This window comes from Heteronotia binoei, chromosome 7 (genome assembly GCF_032191835.1).
Source record: "Heteronotia binoei isolate CCM8104 ecotype False Entrance Well chromosome 7, APGP_CSIRO_Hbin_v1, whole genome shotgun sequence".
Classification (NCBI taxonomy): domain Eukaryota; kingdom Metazoa; phylum Chordata; class Lepidosauria; order Squamata; family Gekkonidae; genus Heteronotia; species Heteronotia binoei.
Genome location: NC_083229.1, coordinates 38,432,716 through 38,445,786, shown reverse-complemented (window position 1 = coordinate 38,445,786; position 13,071 = coordinate 38,432,716). Strand labels below are relative to the sequence as shown.

General features: G+C 42.4%; 1 protein-coding gene across 2 annotated transcripts in view; it reads left to right on the top strand.

Moving 5' to 3' along the window:
- VPS13B (vacuolar protein sorting 13 homolog B) overlaps positions 1 to 13,071 on the top strand; it is a 572,358-nt gene that overhangs the window by 299,313 nt on the left and 259,974 nt on the right. For both annotated transcript variants that reach the window (XM_060243442.1, XM_060243444.1), the window contains exon 25: positions 1,499 to 1,705. In XM_060243442.1, coding sequence (XP_060099425.1) covers positions 1,499 to 1,705 — 207 coding nt within the window. The remainder of the gene's footprint in view (positions 1 to 1,498; positions 1,706 to 13,071) is intronic.

Sequence of the window (13,071 nt, the reverse complement as noted above, 5' to 3'; positions counted from 1 at the left end):
GCGTTGTTAGGCTTGCTTTTAGTTATATTGCACTTCTGATATTGAAGATAAGTAACCAAAACCACCACAACATTTAAGAAGTAATGCCAAAATTGGGAATAAAAGAGACCTCACACTTTTCTTAATTATTAGATTGTATATGGGAATGATCAAACAGTTCACTTTAGAGATATTGCCACCAACATTCTAAATAGAAACACTACCCCTGTATAATCGAATGCAGCCAAAGTAATAAAACATTTCAAGCTAGATTTACAATTGTAAATTCTTTATATTTTAAGGAAAATATCTCTTTTTATATTCTGTATGGCAACATTGGTTACAATGCTTTCACATCTTCACACCTTTTCTTTTATGCATTAAACTATCAGTAAAGATGTGGCTCGAAGATGCCCATCCATTAAATAACCGTGTTGTCAGGTTTATGTCTGATGCATGTTTTAAAAACTTTGCAGGAGCAGCTTGCAGATCAGCATCTTGGGGAACAATCTCACAATTAACAATTTCTGCCCCCAAATATGCATCTGTATTTCTTCATCTGTATCGCTTGTCTATCTGTGCGTATAAACAACAATTATAGATGCCTCTAATAATGCAGTGTGATACTTAAAATGATAGACAGCGCAACCCTCAAAGCAATTTATGTGTTTAACCTCTGAGCCAAAGTTCTCCAGTGTGGTGCCTGTGGTGCCCACCAGTATTTTCTATGGTGGCTGCTGAGCTTTTCAGAAAGTGGGTGGCCCCATTGTAAGTCTGGCTATTTACATAAATTCAGGTTTAAAAGTATATATTATCTCCGTATACAAGAACCAATACCAAACCCTTTTCAGCACCTTTTCTAGTTGTACCTGAGCACTCCATTGGAGCTTTGAGCATTTCAGATTGGACCTAAGATTTCAGATTGGACCTAAGAAGATCCATGGGCAAAGGAAATATTTTACGTCTTGATGAGTTGCCCTCCTCTGATAAACGTCTTAATGTAAATAAGGTCCATTCTGTTTATGATCATGCTTATATATGTTTTTGTTAAATGAATGGAATGCTCAGTCTGAATTACGTTTCTGAGGAAGGCCAGGCGCCGAAACATGTTTGGTATTGTTCCTTGCGTATTGAGAGACAATATGCACTTTTAAAAATGTACTTATGAAATGAACATTTGTCTTAATGTTGGGGTTAGGTACTTTCATGCTGAACCACAGGACTGTTGTTTTTAAATGATATTTTAGTACTTCTGAATGTATTATTATTAAATTCTTTATGATGTTTTGTACATTTGCACTATATGCATGTTATATTTTAATTTGTTTTTCTTTGTTCCAACCTTTTTGGTTAGCCACCTTCAAATGTGGCCATTTTCTCCACGTGAACTGATCTCTGTCGGCTGGAGATCAATTGTAATCTCCAGGCACTTCCTGAAAGCTAGAAAACTTGGTTTGGATAGAGGAAGTTGTCTGATGATTTGCAGAATTTATTTATCTTGATTTTTTTTCTATTTAAGGTGCAGTTGCTCTATGAGCTTATAGATGTTATGAACAAAGTCTGGAATAAGATTCAAAAGAAAAGCATTTTGCATCAGTCCACGGCATGCACAGAATCCATTTCGGGGCCTGCACTTCCTAGTTCCCCTGTTAAAAGTAGTGTTGGGACAGCTCCACCGGATACCAGCACATGTAGCCCATCTGCTGACATTGGGACAACTACAGAGGTACTTAAACAATATAGCATGTACTAGTGTATTGGAAAATGGAGGCTGGGCCAGTGGCAAAATAAAAATGGAAGAAGATAAAAGATGTGAACATGGGAAAGGATTCAGTTAAGTACTGTATCTGTGTTCATAAGCATGTAGTCCACTAAGTTTTTCATTAAAGACTTTTTGAAGTCAAACCTTGACAAGAGGAGGAGAAAATACTAGTTATTAACATTATGGTTGGCTTGCCATTACTGCAAATTAATGAAGGGATTGTCAGTTTAATGTGTGGTGAGGAGCTGGATATATGATTGAGGGAGGGAGACAGCTCTGTTTCTTCCACTCCTTTTCTTCTCAACACCTCTCCTCCACTCCAGAAACTTCCATCTTCTCTTTACCAACCATAAGAAGAAGACATTGGATTTATATTCCACCCTCCACTCAGAATCTCAGAGCGGCTCACAATCTCCTTTATCTTCCTCCCCCTCAACAAACACCCTGTAAGGTAGGTGGGGCTGAGAGAGCTCCTCCAGAAGCTGCCCTTTCAAGGACAAGCTCTGTGATAGCTATGGCTGACCCAAGGCCATTCCAGCAGCTGCAAGTGGAGGAGTGGGAAATCAAACCCGGTTCTCCCAGATAAGAGTCCACACACTTAACCACAACACCAAACATGCAATATGATATCTTGCACTTCCTGGGACTGAGTTAGCAGGAATTTGGAAGGGAGGAAAATGAAACATGGTTTTGCATCCAGCACTCCTAGACTTTTCACACTGTAATAACCTTCAACAGGCTCAATTACCAGCAACTGAGGGAAGAGGGTATATGTTTAAAGGTCCCTAAGAGAATGAAATGTTTTTTGCAAACAATTTGCATAGAGTCAGAGCCAGTTTGGTGTACTGGTTAAGTGTGCGGACTCTTACTTGGGAGAACCGGGTTTGTTTCCCCACTCCTCCATCTGCACTTGCTGGAATGGCCTTGGGTCATAGCTCTCGTAGGAGTTGTTCTTGAACAGGCAGCTGCTATAAGAGCTCTCTCAGCCCCACCTACTTCATAGGGTATCTGTTGTGGGGGGGAGAAGATATAGAAGATTGTAAACCGCTCTGAGTCTCTGATTCATAGAGAAGAGCAGGATATAAATCTGCGGTCTTCTTCTGCAGTCTTCTTCTGCAAGAGATATCTTCTACACAAGGAACCTTTACAATCATTTTGATGAGTTGATCTAATGCCTCGGCTCCAAGGTCCCAGTTTCAGAGTGCAGTGGATTGTCCTTTTGCTCCGCGAAGTAAGTAGGTAGAGATTTTCCCCTCAAATTTAGGGCTGAGCAGATGGTCACTGGTACAAAAGTCACTACTGGATATATATGGGAAAGTAGAACAACCATAAAGGTAAAAGTAGTCCCCTGTGCAAGCATCAGTCGTTTTCGACTCTGGGATGACGTTGCTTTCACAATGTTTTCATGACAGACTTTTTATGGGGTGGTTTGCCATTGCCTTCCCCAGTCATCTACACTTCCCCCCCAGCAAGCTGGGCACTCATTTTACCAACCTCGGAAGGATGGAAGGCTGAGTCAACCTGGAGCCGGCTACCTGAACCAGCTTCCGCTGGGATTGAACTCAGGTCATGAGGAGCGGACTCCGACTGCAGTACTGCGGCTTTACCACTCTGCGCCACGGGGCTCTATAAACAAACATACCCCCTTCATAATTTTTCTTTCCTTTTTAACCCTTCCCTTTCTCTTAATAGATACCTCCCTCACACAATGGTGAGCAGTTTCCCACAAATTACTTGCTTCTAATGAAACAGTATTGTGTCCTTATCTAACTAAAAAGTAGGCAACTAATTCTGAAAGAAAGTTATAGATAAAAATTTTCATGGTTCTAACCACACCAGAAGTTCTTTTTAGTGTTACCTTTGGTGATGACACATTTGTGTCCTAATGGAGCTCTGTTATTTAATATTAATAATATTAATTTATATAGCACTTCTAAGTGATCAAAGGACTTCATAACTTGGTGTACATAATTTCTTTTTCAGTCAGTATTAGGTGTCCTACTAAAGTACGTCAAGAGGCAGCAATGAAGTGCTAAAGCCATAGCTACTGAATGGCTAGTAGAACATGGCACTGGCAAGTGATTTCTTAGAGACACTAGCAAGCAAGAGTGTGGTGTAGCTGCTGAGCTTCATATTCCCGCTCTGCCAAGAAACTCACATAGTGGTAGGTTGACAGGCCAGTCTGGCAGCCAGCAGAGACTGGAAGGGGCGGGGACTTGGCTACCTTTCAGGTGATGCTGTGACATCATTTCCAGGTTAAACTAGAAGTATCACCAGTCCTCTTTAGGAACTGCCAAAAACCCAATGGTTTTACCATAAAATTTCAGCCAATTCCTAGAGAGATATGGCATCACTTCTGGTTTACCATGTTTTAAATTTTATTTTTCTCCTGCCATCAATGGAAAATGCTGACTGGGGCAGGGGATTCTAGCAGAGGCAGGCAACTACCCAAGTCTCTCAGCCTATTCTACTTCATTGAGTTGTTGGGAGAGTTTAAAAAAGGGAGAACCATGCTCAGCAATTCGAAAGTCCTTGAAAGAATGTCAGGATAGCCACAAGTGTAGTCATCACATGTTGCTGCTTTGGGTTATGCTAGCCACCTGAATGATGCTAGCAGATGTGTCCTGTTACTACCTTCATCACCTCTTCCTGAATCCTCTGGTAAGGGTCACCATATTACTCTTCTCCTTCAGCAGCATTCAGTGGTGGGAGCTGGGATATGATGCTGCACTAATTCGAAGAAAATAGAATGGTTGTGTAGCTCTCCAGGGGAAAGAGAGCATGGGGATAACAGTTGCAGTTCAAAATCTGATGACTCTAGAAATCTTTAGAAAAAGGAACTACTGCATAAATTAAATTGGAGGACATGAATCATGAGATCTGAATGTAGTTATTTAAAGCAGATTAACTTTTTAAAAACACAGCTAATACTGTAGGTTTACTGAAGAATTCATTTCCTCAGGGCTTATTATATTTTAGTTAAGTTACCATTACTGGAATGTCATCTGGTGTAACATTTCCTTGATGTATTTAGATTACTGTCATATCGGGGGACCACTTTGAAATTTGTTTCTGTTGTGTTTATACATCTCTTACTATTTATGTTTAAAGCCTTGATCATTGTCTAATAAAAAAATGCTATTATGCTTTGTATGAATTTGTGACTTTAGACATTTCCCAGTTAAAATACTTCTATTCTGCTGGGCTGAAATGATTATTTTGAAAGGTTTCCCAGCTCTTTTAAGCATACCAAACTTGCTATAAAGGAACGTGGGGTAGGGTGGGATGGTAAGACCTATTTCAACAATTGTTTGTATTAAATAGCATATGAAGTATTTATTTATACTATCTGTGGATGATTTATACTTTTAAGCTGTGGGTAATTCTTTCATGCTGACACGTTGATAGGGAGTGCTGCACTCCTGTTCGGATAAAGTGATCAGGATTTCTGAATTGCAAACTGGGTGGTGGTTGATTTGGAAACATGAGTGAGAGGCTTAAGCACCAGGGCTTAGAAACAGTTAATCATTTTTACCACCCCTGCATTGGGCCAGCAAGAGCAAAGGTAGAGCAGACTACAACAGGCCACTTGTTACTGTTTACTTAAGTACAAACAGTAGAGGAAGTGTTTAGTCCTTGGGGAAGCAGTGTGATTGAGCAGAAATGCAAAAGTTATTTTGATAAGGGAGAGCAGTAATTTGCCCCAAACTGTGATCATCTCTGAGCTTTAAAGCAGGCCAAGGATGAAGGCCTTATGTGTTTGGTTCTTCCTGATGAATAAAGATAAATTCTTGTAAGAAAAATAAACAATGTATTTTGGTCAATTTGCAAGAACTGGCAAAAGTATTAAATTGTATATTTAAGGCCTTGGCTTGAGAAGGGGTGGGAAAATAGTTCAGTCTTTCCAGATTTTGGCATTATTTCTATGGATCTGTATGCAGAGTAGCAAATTAATGCATAAACTTACTTAACTGTACATGCTAGGGTTCAGAAATCTAAAATAAAACAGCATGAGAAATAAAATGTTTTTTGTCACGGTTTCTAAAGTTTTGGTTGGAACTATACATTTTTTAAACATATAAACTGCCTTTGGAAAAAAAGTATTAGATTTTGCATACTTGGTTGTAGAGCGATTATGTTTCAGACAGCTCTAAATTTTGTGATTGAGAAACTTTCTGAGCGTGCATCGTAGGACCCGTTCTTATAGTGGTGCTCTTCAAGATCACAATAAGCTTGGGAGACTGTGAGAAGTGCCTAGATGTTGTGTTTGGCCAATTTAGACCATATTAACAAGACTATTTTTTTTTGTTTTCTTTTGTAGTTTTACTCAAAATTCCCCAAACTGTGTATTTGTGTATTGACTAGCAATAACACTAGAAATAGCTTCTTGGCTGCAGAATTCCTATTTTTTGCTGCAGAATTCCTATTCAATTTGTACATAGAGTTGTTTCAGTTTTTCTGGCTTGGATGATGAGGTTGTTAACATTTTAAATGTTAAAGATTAAAGATTCTTTGAGAAATAATTTTCCAATTGAGGGTTCTCCTTTTCTGATATTTGGAAGTGAATGAGGTAAGAGAGAGCAATTCTCTTTCTGGATACTTAAAACAGAACAGCATAATACTTTGTACTCTGCCTGCAGAATCACGTCTTATGGAGCCAAATTTTGCTGAGAGAATGTGAAGATCCTGTGAATTTAGGGGGAGGTATTTGTGAGTTTCCTGCATTGTGCAGGGGGTTGGACTAGATGACCTGGAGGTCCCTTCCAACTATGTGATTCTATGATTCTATCAGAGAGGTGCTGTTGAAGCTGGGAGTGGTTATTTGAATGCAAAAGACGGTGATGTGCTAACAGCAATAAGTCCTGTATTGTGAAAATGTTAATTGTATTTTATTTTCCTAACAGGTTTATAAAAGAATAAGAACAAAATTCAAGTCCAGTAGCAACTTAGAGAGGGGCGTTTCCAGTGTATAAACTTTGAATAGTCAGAGCTGCATTTGTCAGATACTGAACTGCAAGATCTGACAAAGCGAACTTTCACTCTCAAATGCTTATACCCTGGAGCGCTTATTGGTCTTTAAGGTGCTACTGGACTCAAATCTTGCTATTCTTCTGGAGACTAACATGGCTACTTATATGAAACTGGGAAAAAATAAAATGCTGAAATTTCTTTTATATGCTTAAGAGTGTCAACATCTCTTGTTCATAAGTAAAATGAAAAAATAAATAAATACAGGTCTTCTGGAACTTAGGATAATTGTTTATAAAGTCCTGGAGATTCTCATAGTCAGAAATAAATGAAAAATAAGCAAAACAAAATACAGTGCATTGAAGCATGTTAAATCACTGATTAATTTTAATAAGATTCCAGGACAGTGATTCTGGCCCTAGTGTTCAGTGTTTCCCCCCTAATAAACAAAGTTGTCTTGTTTTTAGCTTGGTGTTCTTTTCAGCACTCAGCACTCAGAAACCGAGAATTTCTACTTTATATTTACACTTGACCTGACTTTTTTATGAAGACATAAAGCCTACTTTTGTTCATATGCTAAATCAGCTTTCATGGTGAAAACCCCCCCAAAACCCAGCTCTATTTTGGGAAACATCTGCATATTAGAGTCATGAGTATAATCATTACTGTAATCTTATCAATGTGAATTCCACTCTTCTGCTAGTTGAATACTGTGTACCTCAAAACTTATCCAGTGACCCATGCTAGTAATGTCAGCATAAATCATTAAACCTGTGCTCGATTTATTGAGAGGAAGAACTGAACAGCAATTCTTGCTTGTAGCTGAACTTGTCCCAGAAGACTTATGACTGGTTCAGGTGGCCAGAACAATTCACAGTTACCAAGCTTTATGTTACTGTTTATGTCCCATGGGTAGGCCCAAGATTCTGTTTTATCTGCAACATTCATTTCACACAACTGGTATAGTCTGAAACATACATTACATAGAAAATGTCCTTGGTGCAGGTTTGTGTTTTGGCTTCTTTTTTGAGCTGGCTACTACAGGATTGATCTGCTGTTAGCTGCACTGGAATGTGGATTCACACCCTTGAAAGTTGGACTTACATGCAAGAGAATTAAGTACTCATATTCTTTAATGCTAAGTGTAACATAAATGAGTGTTTAAAGTGCATGGTAGGCAAATATACAAGTAGGGACCTGAAACAAAATGTTGTGTCTGCCCCCCCCCCCAACAAAAAATATAGCATGTATTAACAATCCAATATGGGGGGTGAGTTATGAAGCAGATTTGGGAGCAACTTAATTTTTTCTTGTAAATTCTTAGAAGCTAAGCAGGGTTAGCCCTTGTTCATATTTGGATGGGAAACCTATGAGGAATACCAGGGTCACAATGCAGAGGCAAGCAATAGCAAACAACCTCTGAATGTCTCTTGCCTTGAAAATCCTTGAGGTTGCCATAAGTCAGCAAAAATTGTGGCAAAAAAAGGACAACATGCCTTTAAGGTTAATCAGTTATGTTGCTGTTTATGAATCAGGGAAATAGAAAGGTGTCCCCGTCAATTCTGAAGTGCTCAAAAATTGGCCCCATTAGGGTTTGTGAATGGAGAGGGGGAAAGGAATTAGGTCCTTACGTGCCCTGCTCACTCTACCCTGTTGGACAATTTCTCTGTGTGGCTGAATTTCAGAGTTTCTGGATTTAAGCATCTGCATTCCTCTTTCCTGTGAGTCTTCGTCCTAAAGACATGAATCTTCATCCTAAGGCTCTAAATATCAAACTTATATTGAAACTGCTGTATGGGTCTGAGGACTGAGGGGTGCATTCACACTACACTAACTAATGCATTTTACATGCAGATTTTTACTGTGTAAAAATAGCAAAAATCCAGATGTAAAACATATTAGTTAGTGCAGTGTGAGTGCACTCAAGGTTGGTGGGACTGGGTGATGACACTTGTCCCTAGTGTAGTGCCATTGAGTTTAAAGAATGAGATTGCTGGCTTTGTGAAGCAGTTGTGCTATCAGTCATTCCATCATTACTGCTTAGGTTTATATTTTTTTTAAATGTCACTAGCAGCAGAGCCTTCCTGTTCTGTCAGAGCTGGGCTCCTTGTGCATGAGGAAGTTCTCTGCTAACAGAATGGATTTCAGACCCTTATTTTTTAAATAATTTCTTGGTATTTAAACATCAACATCTTAAGAATAGCAGGGCAGAAATGTGTAAATAAATTAATTAAATTGATTCAGAACATTGTGTTGGATCCTACTAGACTGTTCCACTGGTGCCATCACATTCCTCTGAAGTAACTAGTGTTCTTCCGACATCATGTTGGAAGAGCTTTTCCATTGGCACCGCAAACCGGTTATAATCCAATCCATTCAGTTTCAAGCACTTTAAGTACATAGGAGGTTGTCTTATGCTGATCCAGACCACTGGTCTACTCTGTTATCTTGTCTAATAATATGTCTTCAGAGTCCCAGGCAGAGGTATTTCATATCACCTAGCACAGAGATGGCCAAACTGTGGCTTGGGAGCCACTTAGGACTCTTTCATATCACCTAGCACAGAGATGGCCAAACTGTGGCTTGGGAGCCACTTAGGACTCTTTCACACATATTGTGTGGCTCTTGAAGCCCTCACCGCCCTGTCAGCCAGCTTGAATAAGGGTTTTGTCTCTTTAAATCCCTTCTCAAAACCAAGCCAGTCAGCAGCTTGAAGAACGCATTTAAAGTTGCTTTCTTTCCACCTCTCCCTCCCTCTCAAGTTAAATGTGTTCTCCAAGTCCCATTCTATTGTTGCACTGGCCAGCTAGCTTGGCTCGGAGAAGGCATTTGCCTCTTTAAATCCATTCTCTAAGCCAAGCTGACGAGCATGGAGGCAGTGGGTGAGCTTGAAAAACACATTTAAAGTTAAAGGTGCTTTCTTTCAACCTCTCCTCCCTCCGCCCCTCATCTATTTATCTTCTTTTCACCTGAGATTTATTCTATGTTGTTCTTACGTTAAGCAAATATGGCCACCCTTGACCTGGTTCTTCTCATTAAAAATGTTTGGGATTGAATGTGGGATCTTTTACATGCAAAGCAGGTGATCTGCCAATGAAGCATAGCCCATTCCTTATTTCCTTACATACACATGGTGCGACCGAATTGTCCGGCGGTATAACCGGATGGGCAGGCTGGGCCCACCAACTTCGTCAGCCTAAGAGAAGGAAAACTCTAACATCAAACCCGGGCAGATAGAGCTCGTTAATGTAACACCTACCACCTGGAGGACTCACTGCCGGCGTCCCGGCTTACTGGGCCATGGCAGATGACCCCCAGGTGAAAGGGTGGAGCCAGTACCGCGCACACTGCGCTTCACCTAAAAAATTCCTCTGCGCAGGCCTGAAGGGCATATCCACACACACAACCCACAACGCATCAAGTCCTGCAGCGATAGGCAAGGGGCGAAACGGCAGGTGGAAGGTGCCACTGGAAGCTGCAGTCCCGATCCTGCATGTAGGCGGTTCAGGATATTGGTCGCCTGATGCTAACCCGGAGACGAAAGCATCTTTCGGCAGCACCCTGAACGACCAAGCAGCCTTATCTAGGGACAGCACTGCTTGCTCCACATGGAGAGGGGCCTAGAAAAGGTGGCCTAAACGAAGCTCGTCTCCCCCACCCCAGTTGGCTAGCCGCGGTCAACGGGCATCCTTACTTGCGGTCGAAAAATAACAACAAAGAAAAGGCATGCACCTGCCTCACAAAGTGTGCAAAGACTAAAGCTTGCGTGTTGGAACATCAGAACCATGCTTGACACAGTAGGCAGTGGTCACCCAGAACGACGCTCTGCTCTAGTTGCCCACGAACTTCTCAGGTTGAATATCGACATAGCAGCTCTCAGTGAGGTCCGTTTCCCTGAGGAAGGTAGTCTTCAAGAACACGGTGCTGGCTATACCCTCTACTGGTCGGGTAAGTCAAAGGCTGAGAGCCGCCTTTCTGGCGTTGGCTTCATGGTCAGGAACTCCATTGCCTCCAAACTCGAAAACCTTCCAACAGGTCACTCAGATCGCATCATGTCCATGCGCCTCCCACTTCAAAACAAGCAACATGCAACACTCTTCAGTGTGTATGCCCCAACCCTTCAAGCAGATCTTGCAGAAAAGAACAAGTTCTATGCTGATCTACGCAACCTCGTACGGAAGACCCCTACAGAGGACAAGGTGATCATCCTTGGCGACTTCAATGCCAGAGTAGGTAAAGACTCGGAAGCCTGGAAAGGAGTACTTGGCAAACACGGCGTTGGCAACTGCAATGACAACGGGTGCCTCCTGCTAGAATTCTGCATGGAGCACCAGCTCACCATCACCAACACTATCTTCCAGCAGAAGAACAGTCTAAAGACAACCTGGATGCACCCACGGTCCAAGCATTGGCACCTTATCGACTACATTCTGGTGCGCCAGAGAGACCTTCGAGATGTCTTACACACCCGAGTAATGCCCAGCGCAGAATGTCATACGGATCATCGTCTTGTACGCTGCAATCTCCGTCTTCACTTTAAACCCACACCCAGGAGAGGAGGTATCCCTCGGAGGAAGTTTCAGGTTGGCAGCCTCCAGTCAGCCGAAGTTAAAGCTGCCTTCCAGGCAAAACTCCAGTCAAGAATTGAGGACCTCAGTTGCCCCACAGACCCTTCTCCAGAAGCACTCTGGGAACACCTAAAAACTACCGTCCTGAAGATCTCTGAAGAAGTCCTCGGGTTCTCCACAAGGAAGAACAAGGACTGGTTTGATGAGAACAATCAAGAGATCCAAGAATTACTGGCAAAAAAGAGATCTGCCTACCAAGCACATCTTGCTCAGCCCTCCTGTCCTGGGAAAAAAGCAACCTTTCGCACTGCATGTAGCAACCTCCAGCGCAAGCTTCGAGACATTCAGAACGAGTGGTGGACCAAGCTTGCAGAGAGAACCCAGCTGTGTGCAGACACTGGTGATTTAAGAGGGTTCTACAAAGCCCTGAAGGCAGTATATGGTCCATCATATCAGGCTCAGAGTCCCTTGCATAGTGCAGACGGCCAAGTGCTCCTCACAGACAAGGCATCCATACTGAACCGGTGGTCGGAGTATTTTCAGGTTCTCTTCAGTGCCAACCGCGTAGTTCAAGATTCAGCAATCCACCTCACCCCACTTCAACCGGTGAAAACAGAGTTGGATGAGATCCCCACCCTAGAAGAGACTGTTAAAGCCATCAAGCAACTGAAAAGTGGCAAGGCAGCAGGAGTTGATGGAATTCCACCAGAGATCTGGAAGCATGGGGGCACAGCACTACATAGCTCACTTCACAAAGTACTTGTCACCTGCTGGGAACAAGGCAAATTACCACAGGACTTTCGCGATGCAATCATCATCACCCTATACAAGAACAAAGGGGAAAAGTCAGACTGCTCCAACTACCGGGGGATAACCCTGCTCTCCATCGCAGGCAAAATCCTTGCCAGAATACTCCTGAACAGACTGGTGCCCACCATTGCAGAAGAACTCCTCCCAGAGAGCCAGTGCGGCTTCAGAGCTAACAGGAGCACCACCGACATGGTATTTGTTCTCAGGCAGCTCCAAGAGAAATGCAGGGAACAGAACAAGGGTCTGTATGTGACTTTTGTCGACCTTACCAAAGCTTTCGATACCGTTAGCAGGAAAGGCCTGTGGCAAATCTTGGAACGTTTAGGATGTCCCCCAAGGTTCCTCAGCATGATCATCCAGCTACACGAAGACCAGCGAGGCCAAGTCAGACACTGCAACGACCTCTCGGAGCCCTTCCCAATAGGCACAGGTGTAAAGCAAGGCTGCGTTCTCGCGCCAACTCTCTTTACGATCTTCTTTAGCATGATGCTTCAAAGAGCCGCAGTAGATCTAGATGAGGACGATGGTGTCTACATCCGCTATCGCACCGATGGCAGCCTGTTCAACCTGAGGCGACTAAAGGCACACTCCAAGACAATGGAAAAACTCATCCGAGAGCTACTGTTTGCTGATGACGCTGCACTCGTCTCCCACTCGGTATCAGCTCTGCAGCATATGACGTCCTGCTTTGCAGAGGCTGCCAAGCTATTCGGCCTAGAAGTTAGTCTGAAGAAGACAGAAGTTCTCCACCAGCCTGCACCCCAGGAAGATTATCACCCTCCCTGCATCACTGTGGGTGAATCAGTTCTGAAGACAGTCCAGCAGTTCAGCTACCTGGGGTGCATCATCTCCTCAGATGCCAAGATCGACAAGGAGATTGACAACAGGCTGGCAAAGGCAAACCGTGCATTTGGCCGACTGCACAAAAGAGTGTGGAGCAACAAGCATCTGAAAAAAGGCACAAAGATCAATGTTTACAAAGCG